At 45.9% G+C, this 21,272-nt stretch overlaps 1 protein-coding gene across 1 annotated transcript; it reads left to right on the top strand.

The window, feature by feature from the left end:
• Window positions 1-15,520: 15,520 nt before the first annotated feature.
• LOC125514131 (histone H3.2) lies at window positions 15,521-16,175 on the top strand. Its single transcript, XM_048679400.1, has one exon. It carries the CDS (start codon window positions 15,618-15,620, stop codon window positions 16,026-16,028), a length of 411 nt encoding a protein of 136 aa, XP_048535357.1. The 5' UTR covers window positions 15,521-15,617; the 3' UTR covers window positions 16,029-16,175.
• Window positions 16,176-21,272: the final 5,097 nt, after the last annotated feature.

The raw sequence follows: 21,272 nt of genomic DNA, 5'->3' as shown, positions 1-21,272 counted from the left end.
CACCCTGCCGGAGGAGGAATCCCTCTCCGGTGGCCATCTTCATCATCCCGGAGCTCTCCATGACGAGGAGGGAGTAGTTCTCCCTTGGGGCTGAGGGTATGTACCAGTAGCTATGTGTTTGATCTCTCTCTCTCTCGTGTTCTTGATTTGGCACGATCTTGATGTATCGCGAGCTTTGCTATTATAGTTGGATCTTATGTTTCTCCTCCCCCTCTACTCTCTTGTAATGGATTGAGTTTCCCCTTTGAAGTTATCTTATCGGATTGCGTCCTTAAAGATTTGAGAACACTTGATGTATGTCTTGCCGTGCGTATCTGTGGTGACAATGGGATATCACATGATTCACTTGATGTATGTTTTGATGATCAACTTGCGGGTTCCGCCCATGAACCTATGCATAGGGGTCGGCACACATTTTCGTCGTGATTCTCCGGTAGAAACTTTGGGGCACTCTTTGAGGTTCTATGTGTTGGTTGAATAGATGAATCTGAGATTGTGTGATGCATATCGTATAATCATACCCATGGATACTTGAGGTGACATTGGAGTATCTAGGTGACATTAGGGTTTTGGTTGATTTGTGTCTTAAGGTGTTATTCTAGTACGAACTCTAGGGATGTTTGTGACACTTACAGGAATAGCCCAATGGATTGCTTGGAAAGAATAACTTTGAGGTGGTTTCATACCCTACCATAATCTCTTTGTTTGTTCTCCGCTATTAGTGACTTTGGAGTGACTCTTTGTTGCATGTTGAGGGATAGTTATGTGATCCAATTATGTTATTATTGTTGAGAGAACTTGCACTGGTGAAAGTATGAACCCTAGGCCTTGTTTCAACGCATTGCAATACCGTTTGTGCTCACTTTTATCATTAGTTACCTTGCTGTTTTTATATTTTCAGATTACAAAAACCTTTATCTACTATCCATATACCACTTGTATGACCATCTCTTTGCCGAACTAGTGCACCTATACAATTTACCATTGTATTGGGTGTGTTGGGGACACAAGAGACTCTTTGTTATTTGGTTGCAGGGTTGCTTGAGAGAGACCATCTTCATCCTACGCCTCCTACGGATTGATAAACCTTAGGTCATCCACTTGAGGGAAATTTGCTACTATCCTACAAACCTCTACACTTGGAGGCCCAACAACGTCTACAAGAAGTAGGTTGTGTAGTAGACATCAACGCCATACTCTCCTAGGTTGTGAAACCAAGGCTATGACCACTAAAAGCTATGGAAATCAAAGCAAATGGAGACCAAAGCTCTGATACCACTTGTAGGATCGAAAGTATGTCTAAAGGGGGGGTGATTAGACTACTTGACCAAATAAAAATCTAGCCTTTTCCTAATTTTAGTTCTAGGCAGATTTTAGCAACTTAGCACAAGTCAAGCAATCAACCTACACATGCAATTCTAAGAGTATAGCAGTGGAAAGTAAAACAATTGCATATGAAGGTAAAGGGAGGAGTTTGGAGTGTGCAAACGCAATTGGAGACACGGAGATTTTTGTCGTGGTTCCGATAGGTGGTGCTATCGTACATCCACGTTGATGGAGACTTCAACCCACGAAGGGTAACGGTTGCGCGAGTCCACGAAGGGCTCCACCCGCAAAGGGTCCGCGAAGAAGCAACCTTGTCTATCCCACCATGGCCGTCGCCCACGAAGGACTTGCCTCATTTGGGTAGATCTTCACGAAGTAGGCGATCTCCTTGCCCTTACAAACTCCTTGGTTCAACTCCACAATCTTGACGGAGGCTCCCAAGTGACACCTAGCCAATCTAGGAGACACCACTCTCCAAGAGGTAACAAATGGTGTGTTGATGATGAACTCCTTGCTCTTGTGCTTCAAATGATAGTCTCCCCAACACTCAACTATCTCACGCAGGATTTGGATTTGGTGGAGAGATGATTTGAGAGGAAAGCAACTTGGGGAAGGCTAGAGATCAAGATTTATGTGGTTGGAGTGGAATATCTTGACCTCAACACAAGTGTAGGTGGTTCTCTCTCAGAAAATGTATGAGTGTAGTCATGTTCTGATGGCTCTCTCCACGAATGAAGAGTGGGTGGAGGGGTATAAATAGCCTCCACACAAAATCTAACCGTTACACACAAATCACCAAACTCGGTGGGACCGAATCATAAAACTCGGTCAGACCGATTTAGTTCAAAATGTGAACATTAGGATTTTCGGTGGGACTGGCATGTCAACTCGATGGGGCCGATTTTGTTAGGGTTAGGGCATAACGTAATCTCGGTGAGACCAATTTTGGTAATGGACTAACAGAGAGTTGGTCAAGCAAACTCGGTGGGACCGATTCGCTCATCTCGGTTGGACCGAAACGTTACAAAAGGGAAACAGAGAGTTTGCATTGCAATCTCGGTGGGACCGATCACTCATCTCGGTTGGAATGAAACGTTACGAAGGGAAACAGAGAGATTACAATCCCATATTCGTGAGACTGAGATCCCTATCGGTGAGACCGAAAAGACTAGGGTTTCTGGCAGTGGCTATGTCAACTGAACTCAGTGGCGCCGGATAGAAAGTTTCGGTGGGGCTGAGTTTGACTTTTGGTTTGGGACAAATGTGGATGTGAGAAAGTGGTTGAGGACTTTGGAGCATATCACTAAGCACTTTGAGCAAGCAAGCCATTAGGCAACACCTCATCCCCTCTTAATAGTATTGGCTTTTTCTATGGACTCAATGTGATCTTGGATCACTTAAAATGAAAAGATGTAGAGTCCTGAGCTTTGAGCTTGAACCAATTGTTTGTCCTTAGAATTTTGAGGGATCCACTTTTCTCATCCATGCCATGCCAATCATTGAGCTTTCATGAAATGTTTATCTTTAAGTAGCATTAGTTCAATGAGTTATATGTTGTTAGGAATTACCAAAACCACCCAGGGATAGTTACACTTTCAGTTGCAGACCCATAGACTAAACTTCTCTCACAAGCAAAACATGATCACTCTTTGGGTATTAATCACATAGTGATGTGAACTAGATTATTGACTCTAGTGCAAGAGGGAGACTGAAGGAAATATGCCCTAGTGGCAATAATAAAGTTTTTATTTATATTTCCTTATAGCATGATAAATGTTTATTATTCATGCTAGAATTGTATTAACCAAAAACTTAGTACATGTGTGAATACATAGACAAACAAAGTGTCACTAGTTTGCCTCTACTTGACTAGCTCGTTGAATCTATGATGGTTATGTTCCCTAACCATAGACATGAGTTGTCATTTGATTAACGGGATCACATCATCAGAGAATGATGTGATTGACTTGACCCATCCGTTAGCTTAGCACGATGATCGTTTAGTTTGTTGCTATTGCTTTCTCCATAACTTATACATGTTCCTATGACTATGAGATCATGCAACTCCCGAATATCGAAGGAACGCTTTGTGTGCTACCAAATGTCACAACGTAACTGGGTGATTATAAAGGTGCTCTACAGGTGTCTCCGATGGTGTTTGTTGAGTTGGCATAGATCGAGATTAGGATTTGTCACTTCGATTGTCGGAGAGGTATCTCTGGGCCCTCTCGGTAATGCACATCACTATAAGCCTTGCAAGCAATGTGACTAATGAGTTAGTTGCGAGATAATGCATTATGGAACGAGTAAAGAGACTTGCCAGTAATGAGATTGAACTAGGTATTGAGATACCGACGATCGAATCTCGGGCAAGTAAAATACCGGTGACAAAAGGGAACAACATATGTTGTTATGTGGTTTGACCGATAAAGATCTTCGTAGAATATGTAGGAACCAATATGAGCATCCAGGTTCCGCTATTGGTTATTGACCGGAGATGAGTCTCGGTCATGTCTACATAGTTCTCGAACCCGTAGGGTCCGCACGCTTAACGTTCTGTGACGATTTGTATTATGAGTTATGTGATTTGATGACCGAAGTTTGTTCGGAGTCCCGGATGAGATCGGGGACATGATGAAGAGTCTTGAAATGATCGAGACATAAAGATCGATATATTGGAAGGATATATTCGGACATCGGAAAGGTTCCGAGTGATTTGGGTATTTTCCGAGTACCGGAGAGTTACGGGAATTCGTATTGGGCCTTAATGGGCCATATGGGAAAGGAGAGAAAGGCCTCAAGGGTGGCCGCGCCCCTTCCCCATGGACTGGTCCAAATTGGACTAGGTAAAGGGGGCGCCCCCTTCCTTCCTTCTCCTTCTCCCTTCCCTTTTTCCTATTCCATGTGGGAGGTGGAATCCTACTAGGTCTAGGGAGTCCTAGTAGGACTACACACTTTGGGCGCGCCCTATGAGGGTCGGCCTCCTCCTCCCTCCATCCTTTATATGCGTGGCCAGGGGCACCCCCATAGACACACAAGTTGATCATTGATCTCTTAGGCGTGTGTGGTGCCCCCTCCACCATAATCCACCTTGGTTATATCGTCATAGTGCTTAGGTGAAGCCCTGCACCGGTAGCTTCATCATCACCGCCATCACTCCGTCGTGCTGATGAAGCTCTCCCTCGACACTCTGTTGGATCGTGAGTTCGTGGGACGTCACCGAGCTGAACGTGTGCAGATCGCGGAGGTGCCATACTTTCGGTACTAGGATCTGTCGATCGTGAAGACGTACGACTACATCAATGCGTTGTAATAATGCTTCCTCTTACGGTCTATGAGGGTACATGGACAACACTCTTCCCCTCTCGTTGCTATGCATCACCATGATCTTGCATGTGCGTAGGAACTTTTTAAAATTACTACGTTCCCCAGCAGGTCCACCAGGACCCAAGGGCTAGCATGGGCTGCGGGGAGGTGCCCTGGCCTTATTGGGCTAGGCGCACCAAGTCCTCAAATGCCCATGTGGCTAGGGAAGGCAAAAAAGGAAGGAGTCCTAATAGGAATAGGATTGGACTTGGACTCCAAGTCCTCTCCCCCTTAGCTGCACCCTAGGGCTTGGAGGGGCTATTTCCCACGCCCCTCCACCTATATATAGAGGGGAGGGGGCGCCCCAAGAGGATACAACAAGCCCTTGGCGCCCCTCTCTCTCTCATTACTCTATAGTTCCACCGCCTCGTCCCGGCGACGCTTAGCGAAGCGCTGTCAGTGCTCCACCACCACCATCACCACCACGCCTTCGTATTGGTTGAGATCCCATCTACTTCTCCTCTCCTGCTTGCTGGATCAAGGAGGAGATGTCATCGAGCCACACGTGTGCTAAACTCAGGGGTGTTGTCTGTTCGGCACTAGATCGGTTGGATCATGATCGGATCACGAAGAGTACGACTACATCAATCGCATGATAAACGCTTTCGCTTAGAGATCTACAAGGGTATGTAGATGCTCTTCCCCTCTTGTAGCTATGCATCTCCATGCATAGATCTTGCATGTGCGTAGAGAATTTTTTGTTTTCCATGCAACGTTCCCCAACAGAATCCCCCTATCCGGAGCTAAAACGGACTCCAGATCTCCCCCCGATGAAGAACAGGAGGTGGTGGCGGCTCTGTATCGTGAAACGCGGCGAAACTTCCTCTCTTATTTTTTTCTCAGGAATTATGAATTTATAGTGCTGAGATTATGGTTAGCGGAGCCTCGTGGGCCCCACTAGCCACCAGGGCGTGCCTAGGGGGTGAGGCGCCCTAGTGCCTCGTGGGCAGCAGGTGCCCCCCTCTAGTGGGTCTTTGCTCCAATATTTTTTTATTCCATAGGAAATCTCCAAAAAGTTTCGTCCAGTTCTGAGAACTTTTATTTCTGCACTTAAAACAACACCATCGTAGTTCTGCTAAAAAGAGCACCAGTCCGGGTCAGTTTCATTCAGATCATCCAAATTAGAGTCCAAAACAAGAGGAAAAGTGTTTGGAAAAGTAGATATGATAGAGAAGTATCAACTCCCCCAAGCTTAACTCATTGCTTGTCCTCAAGCAATTCAGTTGACAAACTGAAAGTGATAAATAATTTTTTTTACGAACTCTTGTGTTCTTGTATCTATATATATGCTTAAATAATACTCAGGTTTTCAGCAAAGATTATGACTAACCATGCAAATGATAACTCTTAGAAATTATATTCACTCATATCAATGGCATAATCAACTAGCGAGAAATATTAAAATATCTCAAATACCAACATTTATCAAAACAATCATGAAATAATATGACAACATGGTATCTCGCTAGCCCTTTCTAAGACCGCAAAATATAAATGCAAAGCACCTCCAAAGTTCAAGCAGCGACTAAACATTGTAATTCATGGTAGAAGAGATCTAGTCATGATGTACACCACATTAACTATACATAATGCATGAGAATGACAATGGTGCTCTCAGGACTGGTGCTTGTTTGAGAAGGTGATGACTCAACAATAAAAGTAAAATAATATAAAAGCAAATAGATAGGCCCTTCACAGAGGAAAGCAATGATTGCAAAGGTGCTAGAGCTCAAAGCTTTAAATCAGAGAAAAATATAATTTTGGGAGGTATGCCTTTCCTATCAACGTTACGACCGATTTTTCAATATCTTCCATGATAAACAAATTAGCGGCGGTTCCCAAGCGATAAAGTAAAATTTACCCCCTCCACCAACAAACAGAAGCCATGGCTAGTCGAATCCTCGGGTGCCCTCCATACCAACAACTTTCCAGGGGAGTTTGTTTTATTATTTGCAATTCTAAACATGGGATTGGCCATCCTGATTACCAGCCCCTCTCGTGCAATATCGTGAGAATAACCTGCTTAGCATGGAAGATATTGACTGCCCCCTGTAGCTCCATGAGTGGTACGAGCACATAAAAAGGTGTTCATTTGAATATTTAGAGGTGGCACATGCAAATTTACTTGGAACAACAGAGTAATACTGCATATAGGTAGATATAGTGGACTCATCTGGAATAACTTTGGTTCAAGGATTTGGATGCACAAGCAGCATTCCCGATTAGTACAGGCAAAGGCTAGCAAACAGGTTGAGAAGCGGCCAGCTAGAGAGCAAAAACGGTCATAAACATGCATTGTGAATAATTAACATTGAATACTAGCATGAGTAGGATATAAGCACCATGAACATAAATATCATGGAGGCTATGTTGGTTTTTGAGTTAACTACATGCTTGAACATGTGCCAGGCCAATCCACACATTAAGAGGAGGATACCATATCATCATACTACATCATAACCATTTTAATGCATGTTGACACCCAAGATAAATCATCATCCACTCCTAGCTACTTAAGCATGGCATGAACAACTATAATCCCTAATTGTCATCATAAATATGTTTAATCATAACATGCTGAATCATGGATATTGAGTTAAACATATTTGCAAAAATAAAAACAATTTGAGTTCATACCCGCTTTTCCTTGCCACAGTCACTTCATCAAATATTGTCATTATTGTCTTTCACTTACATGACCGAATGATATGAAAATAGTAACAATGCAAGAGTGCCATGTACTAAGCTGGAAACTGCAAACATTTTATTCAAAGGAGAAGACAAAAAAATATGGCTCTTTGTTAGATCAACAATAATGCATATGAGAGCCGCTCAACATTTTCATCGTGGTCTTCCCCTTACAATGACTCAACAAAAGAAAACAATTTCAAAGAAACACACTCAAATATTTTTGGAGTTTTTAGTTTTTCAGAAGAAACCAAATTAACAAAAGAAAAACAAAAATGAGAAAAACTATTTATATGGGAAAGCTCCGAACAAGCACAAGAAGAAACGGGAAATCTTTTTTGGTTTTCTTTTAATACTACAAATAATTTAAACTAGAAAGAGAAAACAAAAAGAAGCGAGAAATAATTTTAAATTTTCTCAAAGTTTTTCAAACACACAAGAAGAAAACAAGGAAATCAAACTAACATGGATTATACAATGAAAGAGGATGAACACCGACATCTGGAATGAAGTGTGTGAACATGAATGTAATGTCAGTGAGAAATATGTATTCCCCCAAATTTAGGCTTTAGCCTAGCCTGGTAATCACCATCGCTGGTCCAGATAATATTCAAATTGGTAGCTCATGGAGGCTCTCCGTGAGGCCTCCTCAGCCAGACGAGCGGCTTCTACTGATGTGTTGTACTCACGTGCCTCGCTCTCATAAATGTAATGTGTTTGTTTACTCTGAAAGTCAAAGAGAGTAGGCACAAGCAAAATAAAATAGACACTACGAATCTTATCGAATACTAGGTTATATTCATGGTTTTGAGCTCCGTCCTTAATAAAATCATGGCGTCGCATTGCCTCAAAGTCTAAATATTTGTTGGGTAGTATAGGATCATTAGGCCTAAGTGAGACTCCTAGCCTTGCAGCTACGCGAGAGGCATAAATTCCTCCATAAAAATGACCACTACCCGCATTGTGTTGCAGTCTCTGTGCAAAGATTGCCCCAAGATTACATTGTTTGATGCCCGTTAGAGCAGTGTGGATAATGCTCAAGTTAGGAGCGCAAAGTGTACTACAGTCTTGTTTACCCACGATGCATTTGCCATTAAACAACACAAAGTAACAAATAGAGGGAAATTGAATACTTTTTATCCTAGATTTTGTGACTCCTCTATCCTCACCATTGCAAAGACTATCCAGGAACATAGCAGAATCAAGTTTTGTGGTTCATCTAGCGAGCCCCAATATGGAATTTTGCATGCTTCACAAAAATCTTTCTAGAGGCATATTATAGGCTCTATCATAAAGGTGAAATGAAACTCTGGAAGTGCGGGATGAAACTGAAACTCTTCGGTGAACGAATAAGTGAGATTATAGTGTTGGGGCTGCTTATCTTCTTGGAAGGCGGTAAGCTGGTGTTCTGAATATACTGATCAAATTGTTCTTTAATTTCCACACCTATCATGAACTCGTTGCACGGCCACCGACTTGACTTGGTGTCAGTAATACGCACCGAACTTGCTCTAGGTTCAACATACGCATGTCGTACCGAGCTCTCACTCGATGATCCCTCCGAGGACCTCCTCCTAGAAGAACTCCTCCCAAAGAAGTTCATTTTTCATAAGAACAAGTTTCTCAATGGGGATATGCATCTCCCCAATTATAAGTGTTTCATATTTCTATTTGATAGAAGGAAGAGGGAGTTGAAAACTTCCAATAGTAATTGTCAGAGTGTTTTCAATAATATTAATAGCATTCACTTGAAATCGTTTCTTCGCAAAGTGCACCTTGTGCTTGTTACCATTGACATGAAAAGTGACCTTGCTTTTGTTGCAATCAATAACAGCCCCCGTAGTATTCAAAAAGGGTCTACCAAGGATAACCGATATATTGTCGTCCTCGGGCACATCAAGTATAACAAAGTCTGTTAAGACAGTAATGTTTGCAACCACAACGGACATATCCTCACAAATACCGACAGGTATGGTAGTCGATTTGTCAGCCATTTGCAATGATATTTTAGTAGGTGTGAGTTTATTCAAATAAAGTGTATAAACAGAAATGCATAACACCAACACCGACTCCCAAATCACATAAAACGGTTTTAATATAATTCATTTTAATGGAGCATGGTATAATTGGTATTCATGGATCTCCTAGTTTCTTAGGTACTCCATCCTTAAAAGAATAATTTGCAAGCATGATGGAGATTTCAGCTTTAGGTATTTTTCTTTTATTAGTGACAATACCTTTCATGTGTTTAGCATATGGGGCCATCTTCAAAATATCAGTCAAATGGAGTGTGTAAAAAGATTGGCCTAAGCATTTTAGCAAAGCGTTCAGATTCTTCCTCATCCTTATTTTTAGGTGGTTTAGGAGGAAAGGGCATGAGTTTCTGAACCCATGGTTCTCTTTCTCTACCATGTTTTCTAGCAACAAAGTCTCTTTTATCATAGCATTTATTTTTAGGAGGTGGGCTATCAAGATCAACGACAGGTTCTATCTCAACACCATTATCAGGTTCTTTATCATTGTGTGGTTGAGCATCTACATGAATATCATCATTATCATTATCGTTGTCTCTAGGTGAATGTTTCTTACCAGATTGTGTCTCAGCATCAAAATTATTCTCAAACGGTTTTTCCCCGAATTCAGTTAACCATTTCAGACAAGTCATGTTAGGAGCTTCAATGGCATGCAAGGGTGTTTCGCCATTTTATCAGTGGGCAATTAACTCAGAATATGTCAGTCCAAACATTGCCAATGGACGAGGAATATTGGCCATGCCACTACGGACGCAGAGTATCTAGTCATGCTCCATAATGAGCTGTAAAATAAAAAAATAGTAAAATTCTGATTTTTTGTGCAAACTTTGACAAAATTTCTCAGTGCTTGAAAATTTTCATCCTGAAATAATATTCGTGGAAGTCATGAAAAAATATATCCAAAATGCTTTTCGAAAATAACATTTTTTGAGGGTTGAGTTTCACTATGAAACTTTCCTAGCACCGGGAACATTTGTCAAAATAGTTTTTTTTTCCAGAATTTACTATTCATCCCAATCTCAAATGAGCTCAGGATTAGAAGGGGAGTTTCGATGCCACTACCAACCATTTTGTTATTTACCTTCAACTGTCATGGGCTACACCTCATGTCACTATTTTTTGCACTACATGCAACTGTTGGAACTCATAATTTGACTTTGCACCTTCATGACGGTCATCACAGAATAACTAATTTTTTTCAGAGCGCATATGCCTTCCCTTAGTACCGTGGCATATTATACACCTCCTACACAAATTACAAATTTTTGACAACACTGATATCTCGTTGCCGAAAGAGTGCACTCCATCCATTCTAATTACTCTACATATTAGGTTTGACCAAGTTTCTATAAAAATATATTAATATATACACCATCAAAATTATTACCATTAGATTCGTCATTGAACACATCATATAAATTTGTTATTATAAATATCCATATTGTTTCCCATAAACTTCGCCAAACTTTATAAAATCTGACTTCAGTCAATCAGAGTAAACAAAAACATAGAAGTAAAAGCATTGGGGGGCAATCCTTTCTACAATGAGTTGACATCGACAGAAAGGCGTATAACCCATTGGAACAAGCGTAGTGTTCTCTGACGGGAACAACTATAAAAGGGAAAACCTCATGATTATTCTACGACAAGGGCTATATGAAGGCAAGAAGAGGAACCTTTATAAAATTGATAATTTTGATGAAAATAAGGGTGATTCGAATGACAAGGGTGGTTCGGTTATTGAAAAAAAAGAACCATGCAATATATGCTCTGAAATCCAAAGAGACTAGCTCAACCGAGCAATGTCATGACAAGGATAAAAACATGTTTGCTTGCTTTTTTTGGGGAGCATAAAGCGGGAGGGCCGTTTTGGCTCTTGGAAGCATATATGCTCCCAGATGAATAGTAAATTAAAAAAAATAGTATATTAAAATCTGTTAGTCTACAAGTATGCTTGACATTTTTCAAGCGAAACGGGATAACAGTGATTCGTCGGTGAAAAAAAAAAGATTAAGTGTAACATTTGGTGTTCGATTTTGTTTTTTCGCACATGTGAAAATGCTTAAGATTTTCTACTAAACATTTGCAGATAGCATTTGGGTGTGAAAATAAACACATCTGTTTTTTCTTATTTTATTTAAACATTTACAAAAATAAATATTGGCGGGTTCCATGAGTTAGATTTTTGGTATGAAGTAAACTTTCCCCCCCCCCCCCACACACACACATGAGTTCCATGCCAACGAAAATGACGAGCACAAGAACATGAACATGTAGCCGATCAAAGTTTAGTTCACAGAGGCGCAATATCTAGAAGAACAAGACCATCACGCGTACTACGATACATACAACACCTGGTCTAGTCTCATGCCAATGACAACGAGACAAGTCAGGGCATCTCCAGCCGCGCCCCCAGAAAGCCCCCCCAGGCGTTTTTTTGTGTCGGCGCTGAAAAATCGGTCCACTCGCGCCCCCAGGAGCCCGATTTTCGTCGGCCTGAGCCGAAAACAGCGTCGGCGGACCCAGGCCGAACCCGACGCGCTGGGGGGCGCCCGGGGGCGCCGGGGTGAACTGTTTTGGCGCGAAACAGCCGCGGGCCCGCCGCGTCAGCGACACGACTCTCTTCTCGGCCCTTCGTCGTCCTCATCGCCTCGTTTCCCGCGGCGAATCAATGCCAAAGCTGCCGCGCTGCCACGCCGGTCAGCCTGCGCCATTCATGCCTCACGGGCGGCGCAGTGAAGACCAGATGACGCGCGTCCCTCGCCCGTCACGCGTACACACGGTGGCACGCGCACGGGCGGCGCCTCGGCCTACATAAGACGCGCCCCAGCGCACTCGGCGATCTCACACTCTCTCGCCGTCGTCGTTCCTCCCTCTCCTCTCTCTCGCCGTCTCCAGTTCATCACACCAATGGCCGAGCGTTTCCCAGGCGACGGCGCGGCGGCGAACGGCTTCGGCCGCCGCCATCTCCACGAGAACGAGGCTCGCCTCCTTTTCGAGGCTGAGTACCCGGTCCCGCCAGACATGCGGGTGCCCGGGGCATGGAGGATCAGCGCCGGCGGCGTGCCGGTGCCCCCGGTACCCACCGGTGCGGCGCGGCGTGCGGAGATCGCACGCATCCGCTCGTCCCTGTCGCGTGCGGCGAGGGAGGGGCCACGGTACGTCCCCGACAGCCCGCTCTGGGAGCCTTATTTTCGCCGCCGTCACGCCGAGCAACTCGAGGCCACCAACGGCATCGTGCCCTCCAGCAGGCTCAACACCGCCGGCCGGCGTCGGTGGTGGGGCGTGCCCGGGCGCACGTTGGAGGCCGTCCTCGAGTACATCGAGGGCGGCAACACGCCGCGCCTCGAGTACCCCGCTCCCCCGTCCTTCTCACGCCGCCGGGGAAGCTCCTGGACCCCGAGGCGCATGGAGACCGGGGGGTCCTCCTCCTCGTCCGGCGGCTCTCCCTGCCTCCACCTCCGCCCCGTCAAGCCGGAGCCCCAGGGCACGCCTGTCAGCGCGCGCACCCGCCGCTCCGGCGTCCGCATCGGCGACAACGCCTCCCCCACCGGCCGCTTCGTCCTTGTCGAGCCCAAGCCGGAGCCCGGCCTCCCCTCGGAGTACGAGGAGATAGCCCGACACGGCTTCTCCGACGAGGACGCCCTGCGGTGGGCGCGGGACGACTACCTCCGCGACGAGATGGTCCGGCAGCGCCGGGCCCTGGAGGAGATCGCCGCCCGCAAGCGTGGGCGCGAGTACGAGCACGGCATCGTGGTCCTCGACAGCGACGACGACGACGCCGCCCCCGGACCGTCCAACCCGCCGCGCCAACCGGGGGAGGGATGCAGCAGGGACGGCGGAGGCCTAGGCGGGGGCGACGACGACGACGACGGCGGCGGTGACTACACGCGGTTCTACCGCCTCCTCGGCATGTAGAACCGTGTGGGCGGGCGGCGAGGGAGATGGCGGGGGTAACCCGCGGTAGTTTTTCCCTTTTTTGTAAAGTATGTTTAAATTTAAATTTGAACGAACTCGCCGATGTTTGCGTTAAATTTGAGTCGTGTTTGCGCCGTATTTGACTTTTTTAAAATCCCGTGGGGGGCCGCGACTGGGGGGCATCACGCCCCCAGTGCGCGGTTTAGCGCCGGTGCGCCCCCAGGGGGTGATTTTTTGCCCCTCCTGGGGGGACAACGGCTGGAGATGCCCTCACGAAGCACCAAGCCGCGTCACAACCAATGTCAGAGACCTCAACATGACCAAGACTTAGAGACAACACATACCAACGTACCCCCAAGTGAAAGGCAGGGCCTGAGAGCAACTCTAGCAGACCCCGCAAAAATTCGACCCGCAAAACGTGTTTGTGGTTTCACGAAGATCGCGTTTGCGGGTCAAAAACATGCGCGGCCGAGAAGAACCCGTATCTAAACCTGCATAATTTGAAAAAACACTTTCGCGGAAGAAATTGCACAAACATAGTTTATCATATGATCAACAAACCACAAACATAGTTATACTACATACTACGTTAAACTAGTACTAGGGGGTCGGATCTGACGGCGGCGAGGTCGCGACAACTGGACGACGCCGTGGAGGAGCCGGACGCTCAATCCTCCTCGCCGGAGCTGCACATATCGACGTACTTCTTCGCCTGCTCCGCGCGGATGCGGCGCCACTCGTCAACCTTCTCGTTGGCGGCGACGTTGTCGGCGACTGCCTGCCGCCACTCGAGGGCTTCGAGCTCCTTGGCGTGGCGCCAGCGCTCCTCCTCCTCGCGCACGCTTCGCTCGGCGATGACGGCGGCGACGGCGTCGAAGTCCGCGACGTAGTCCTCGGGCCCGACGACTCCGCGGCGGCCGAGCAGAGTGGGCTCCTCGGGATCCTCCTTCACCGGGACGAAGGCGAACGGTGCGGGCGGCTCCGGCTCCTCCTCGTCCGACCACTCCCTCTTCACGGGGAGGAAGCCCGCGACGGAGGACGAGGAGGATCCGGCGTAGGAGGACCTCGCGGAGGAGAAGGACGTGCGCCGACGGTCGTACTCCTCCGTCTCGTGGCGGTTGAAGCTCGCCGGCGGCAACATCCCGTGGTTGGTCCACTTCCGGGCGCCGTGCTTCCTCGCGCCGTCGACCGGACGCGCCGCTCGCGCTCCGAGTCCCTCTCACGGCCGGATTTGCTGCCAGAGCCGCTTCTGGAGCTCCACATTCGCCCCCACATGGCGGCTGGAGGCGGGGCAGGTGGTCGCCGACGGCGAGAAATTGGGAGAGTGGAAAGGGGAACCGGATGGCTCACGGCGGCGAGGGGATATGGTTTGAACCCGCAAAAGGGTCGTGGAACCGCACTTATAGTGCTCAGGGCATGCGGTTTGCGGGTTGCGGCAACATTTTTTGCGGGCCGGGCGAGTATGCGGGTTCTGTTCTGGCCGGAAAATTGGCCCGAACCCACATACTCGCCGGAATTTTTACGGGCCGGACGTTTTGCGGGGTCTGCTAGAGTTGCTCTGAGCGGACCAACGTACCCCCACTCATTACAGTAAAGGAGAAAAATGCACAATTGGATCTATGTGTCAGTTTGAATTCTATAGGATTAGGAATTCATGAAATTTTTGAAAAAAAACGTTTGATTCCACATGAAAAACAAATGAATTGTACCAAGAGATTTGAGTGGATGAAACCCCCCTACAAAATGGACTGCAAAGCAATTCTTAGGAGTTTTCCTAAGGATTTATCATACAAATTAAACAGGTTATATATGAAAAAAACCCTATGAATCTGAATCCTAAAAAAACATATGGAATTCGTTTGAATTAAAGAGCCATGAAAAGTTAGAGCAATGTGCTGGGACGGCCATACTGCTACAGTCCTACTGTGATTGAGTTGGCCCGCGTAGCCGCGTGAGCAGTGTGGCCGCGTCGAGACGTGAAGCAGGTGCCAGATGGCAGTCTGCCATTCGCCAGCAGTCCCTGCCCACGGATCGCGATCCGCGCGACGCCTACAAAATCGATCGGCACCCTTCACTCATACGCCATCCGACGGCTCCTGTCTCCCCTCCCCCACCCGCGGCCGAATTCCGGATCCGCGCTCCGAGCACCAAATCCACCCGCCTCCTATTTATTCCCCCTCGTCTCCCCTCCATTTCCACACCGCAAAGCAATCTCCCCCGCTCCACTTCAAAACACCCGAGCAGCCTCTCCTATCTCCCATCCCAGCGCCCCCAGCACCCCCCGCGATGGCCCGCACGAAGCAGACGGCGCGCAAGTCCACCGGCGGCAAGGCCCCGCGGAAGCAGCTGGCGACCAAGGCGGCGCGCAAGTCGGCCCCGGCGACCGGCGGCGTGAAGAAGCCGCACCGCTTCCGCCCGGGCACCGTGGCGCTGCGCGAGATCCGCAAGTACCAGAAGAGCACGGAGCTGCTCATCCGCAAGCTGCCCTTCCAGCGCCTGGTCCGCGAGATCGCGCAGGACTTCAAGACCGACCTCCGCTTCCAGAGCTCCGCCGTCTCCGCCCTGCAGGAGGCCGCCGAGGCCTACCTCGTCGGCCTCTTCGAGGACACCAACCTCTGCGCCATCCACGCCAAGCGCGTCACCATCATGCCCAAGGACATCCAGCTCGCCCGCCGCATCCGCGGGGAGCGTGCCTAGGCGCCTCGCTCGCCGCACTGCTAGGTGTTTTAGGCTCCCTGTTCCCGTCGTGTTCCATGTGTGCGTCGCTCCTATGTAACTGGCTTGTTGCTGTGCTTCGATGTACTACTTATATCAATGAAATATGGCTACCAGGATGAGATAAAATCCCTCTGAAATATTTTCTTATTTCTGTGCTTGTCTCCACCCTCTGAATTACTGGCTATAGTTTGTCTGTCAGGCGTTCTGTAATCTGAATGCATCTTTCGAATGGATCTACTTCAAAATTAAAATTGCGGCTGGTGTGGGTGATTTCTGTGTGGGTTGGTGCCAAATTGATTTGCAATAAGCTTTGGCAAAAATATTGAACCAGAGCCTGTGAAAGAGGAGTTTGCAGTTTGGCGTCGATGTTGTGATTAAATCAGTCTGATACAAACCTCACTTCCTATAAGCCTACAAGAGAAGCATGATACTCACCATTCTTTTGGTACAATGTAGTACAGTATATTTTGTCTTAGATTGTAAGGGTAACTAGTTCTTAGATTGCAGTGTAAGTCATCTGCTTATACTCTATTTCAGAATACATCTTCATCTTGTGAATTTTTACTTAGTCTGAATATTAGGCTTTCTGAATCCAAGATTGAGGTTGAAATACGGTCTGCTGGATTGCTTCTGGTTTGTGCTTGCTGCTTACCATGTTTTTTTTCTGTCAAATTATGAATATGGATTAACATCAAGGCCACAAAAATTGTTGAACCAACTGCGGTTCTTGTGAATGAGTAGCTGGAATGTGTTTGCAGGAACTGCAATTCGTTCATTTGGGAATTGGGAGTGAACTGTGATCCGGAGTCTGAACTTTCATCAAGGTTTGAAGTTCAAACCTGATCATTTCCCAGCACATCCGCACTGCTATTTTGATCAATCATCTGCAAGAGATAAATTCTGTGATAGCATTTTAAGCAACATTGTATATCTAACTAGTTGATGATGCCTATGGGCTGCAGAGCTTTGAAAGATCGAAAGGTGGGTACGAAAAGGACCCACTGATTACTATATAGGCTATCATCTTCTTTGCTGCTTCTGCCGTTCTCTTCTCCACATGCTCTCCGCTCTTCACTACCTTACTGTTTCCACGACAAGCATGTTGATTGAAACAGTAAGTTCTGCCATCATATCCACAGGAAGCTCTAGTCCCGTACACTAGCCCTGAGATCATCACCAGACCAGTCAACTTTGCTGTTAAATGTAAATATGAAGCAAATCTGCAAGGACAATATTTAACCGAACTTAACATGAGCATTTGGATGTTGGAACAGTTCAAACATTACAGTGTGCTTGTTGGGGTACATGATCAACGCATCCTGAAACTTCTTCCTGACCTCAGCTAAGCTGTTGTTCAGCAGAGTTCATTGTAGTATACCACTTCACCAGGGCCGTACCTGAAAATTCGGGGGCCCGGTGCGATATATAAAATTAGGCCTTTTAAAAAGAAATACTAGTTCCACCTAAAAATATATAGAAATACTAATTATGAAATCATTATATTACTACTTATTTGGAATACTACTATAAACATAATATTCTCTATAATAATGCAAGGGCGATACATGAGGAGAAGAAAAACTAATGGATGAGAGCGGAGCATATATGAATCCATTGCTTCCCTCGAATTTCTTTATTTGTGCAATAAATTGTTTCCAGGATAATGGAGACCGGAAAACAATACTCTGTTGTACTACTAGTAGTAGTTCCAGATAGTATGCTGGATGGAAAAAAGTTATAATCCCAATGAGCATTGATTAATACGATTAACTATCATTTAAAATAGAGAGAGAGGGGTTGAAAAGAAATGTGTGCGCTTGTGTATTTGTTGGCCTTGGAATTTGGAACTACTAGTTGGCATTGGAAAGTGGAACGTTGCACTGCAAATCTACCATTTCTTGATTATTTTCTGATTAGTACTATTAAATGATATTTAAGATAATTTTGGGGGCCTCAAACTTTTAGGCCTCATTCGGTTTGGAGGATTTTTGTAGGAAAAACATAGGAATAAGGATTCCAGAGGAAAATTTCCTATGTATGCATTCGGTTTGTAGGAAATGCGTGCAGGAATTTCGTAGGAATACTACTCATTTCCCGTGTTTTTGGAGGAAACTACACATCCACTCAAAGCTCATTTTACGCGTAGGAACGAGGCAAGTCAATTCCTTAGGATGGCAAGTGCCATCCTATCATATTCCTATACTACTCCTAGGGCTCATTCGGTTTGGAGGAAATCTAAACGTAGGAATTTGATGTAGTATAGGAATTTGATAGGATGGCACTTGCCACCCTAAGGAATTGACTTGCCTCGTTCCTACGCGCAAAATGAGCTTTGAGTGGATGTGTAGTTTCCTCCAAAAGCATAGGAAATGAATAGTATTCCTACGAAATTCCTTTACGGATTCCCTACAAACCGAATGCATATATAGGAAATTTTCCTCTGGAATCCTTGTTCCCATGTTTTTCCTATAAAAATCCTCCAAACCGAATGAGGCCCTAATTCCTACGTTTTGATTTCCTCCAAACCGAATGAGCCCTTAGGGCCCTGTGCAATCGCACACTCTGCACATGCTTGCCATACGGGCCTGCACTTCACCATTGTAACCTTTCATGCATCATGAGGAATGCCGGATGGGTACCATGTTTGACACCATGAAGTTGCAAGCTCGGATGTTATGCCAGTCCTGCCAGACATAAATAGGTGGCATGAACCATGGAATTAACCGTATATCAAGATTTTAGGGCCAGGTAGCATTTCCAGGAATAAAAATGTTCAGCTACTACTTGGTGGTAAAGAATGAAACAGAATAACATATTTCACGGCATAGAAAAGAAATTTCTTTGGACATTATGCATGCAACTAATCTGTCTGTAGCAAATATATGATATATTCTATCAACAAGAAATTTATGGGAATATGGGAAAAGCAGTCACAGTATTACAATTTTATCTGGAGGGACAATGTTGCATCAAACTGAAAGCTCAGCAAGCGGATATGCATACAACACATTGCTCCACTGATTTGTTCAAACTGACATTAAATGGCAGGGGGGGCGAGGCATGACCAAATCAAGGTCATGCAACCGATGCTACTGTTATATCCCAAAATTAGAACTGAAACTAAGCATCACAAACCTTATCAAGCAAGAAATGTTCTAAATTACACAAAGGCACAACTAGGCAATGGCAGGCAATTTATTGATTAAAGTTACACATTCGGATGCATGCATTGGCAACAAAAAATGAAGCTGGCAACAAAAGATGACTCCAAAAAGAAAAATTAAACTTCGAGATTGATACCAATTGTGTCTACAAAGATAAATATACTCCTAGAGGATGTCAACATAAAGGACAGTAACACCGCAAGTGTTATGAATCCATGAAGCCAAGACGAACTGGGCAAGTAAATATACAAAATGAGAACCATAGGCCATAGCAAATAACAAAATCATATTTGATCTCCAAGCAAGTAACAATCTCAGAAGTTACCATTGTACCAGCAACTCTGTTCTAGTTCAGAAGTTGCCACTGAACCTATACACCCTAGTGTAGTTAGATGTCTGAACCTTAGGGGCCATGATGTATTGCCTCCAACCAGTCCACGTTCAGAAAACCAAATTCAGAACAAGGCCTCCGAGCAACTGTGAATCCACCAATGCATGGTCACAACAATCAAGTTGCAATGACGAGCACAAAATCATACTTCTACAATAGCTGCGCGACCCTCTGCGGTGCGGCAGTGCCCCCAAAAAACAACCTAAAATCTAAAAAGTGGCCGTGCACTAACTAAACGAACCGGGCGGCCGACTTGTGGCCGTCCGATCTCGCTCGAATTGTCGTGCGCGTGGGCCAGGTGCCAGATGGTCGGGACGCTCACACGACTGACTGAGGCGAAATAGTAGACCACTTCCGTCCGCACCCATCGCTATCCACTCGCCTCCCCACCTCCCTCGCATTTGTCGCCGCCTCCGCCGGTCCGCCCCAACTTGTGCCGTCCGCCGCTGCCGATTCACCTCGCCTCGGCCGACGCGGCCCACCACGGTTGCGGCATCTCGCCTGCCACGCCTCCACGCCGCCGTCTCCCGTCCGCCGCCTCGCCTTTTCTTCTGCATCTAGCCGTCGGTCCTCCGCGAACGGCCCTTCCCTCACCTCCTTGCTAATTAGTCCGTGCGAGAGCGAAGAAGGTGTCTCCCCTATCCACGAATTTCAGCAAGCACTCAATCTACAAGCTCATCCGTACAGCCGGTGCTCCGTACTTCTACATCCTTTCATAGTACGTGTCTGCCTTCTATGGAATTTAGTGAGAAAAAAATTGAGCCCATCCATGGAGCTATGTAATTTAAAGTGGGATGCGGCCCTGAGTTTTGTTTTTCCTCTGATGTTCGAGGAACTGAAGAAATTTCAGTGAGAAGGAAGCCTGTGCGCGTGTGTGGTCGCTGCTATGTTCCCATTCGAGTTGTGCGTATGCGCTGCTGCATCCAGATCCATCCTCAATGGAGGTTTGCTGCCAGGTATGACTTCAACACTGAGGCTAATTGACTTTGATGGGATCAGGGGTTTCCCTGATTAGTTGGTCCCTTGAGTACCAATGGCTTTCTGCGCTTGTTGAATTATGAGATGTGTTTGGTTGGGTTGAATCAAAGGAATTTCTAGTTCTTGTAAGTAAGAATTACTGAAGACTACTTGGTATAGTTACTAGTTCCTCTTGGTTTTGGTTGGTGCTCATTACATCTAGTTGAATCAATGAAAATAATTGAAGTTCTAAACATTATTTTGTCACTAATGGTATGAATTTAGGATCCTACTTTTCAAAACTCCATGGATCTGTAGTTGATGCAACTTGATCCATCTATTTCTTTCTTAGCCTGCATTTATCATTACGATACCGCTCGTTGGAACTGCTACTCAGTAGAGCTCAATTTTGTCCGTTTCCTCTCTTTTCTAATCGAAAGATATGCAAGTTAGAATAGTTTTCACACTTGTTATATATAGTTGCACAGAGAGGAATTACAAGCTTCACAAAAAGCAGTACATAGTTGCACACCTAAGCATACATAGTAGCACATTGACTGCCAAGTAGTTGGTCAGGGCAGCCGCCGAAGTTGCACATCCTACTCGTAGGGGTAGTTTGTGAGCAGGTGTCCACAACACGCCTACAGCGGTGGTCAAGGTCTGACTGCTAGATCCATTGTGGCTGGGTTAGTAGGTCACCAGGGGAGTCCT

Source organism: Triticum urartu, chromosome 6 (genome assembly GCF_003073215.2).
Source record: "Triticum urartu cultivar G1812 chromosome 6, Tu2.1, whole genome shotgun sequence".
In the NCBI taxonomy this organism is placed as follows: domain Eukaryota; kingdom Viridiplantae; phylum Streptophyta; class Magnoliopsida; order Poales; family Poaceae; genus Triticum; species Triticum urartu.
This window is presented reverse-complemented; position numbering and strand designations above follow the sequence as displayed.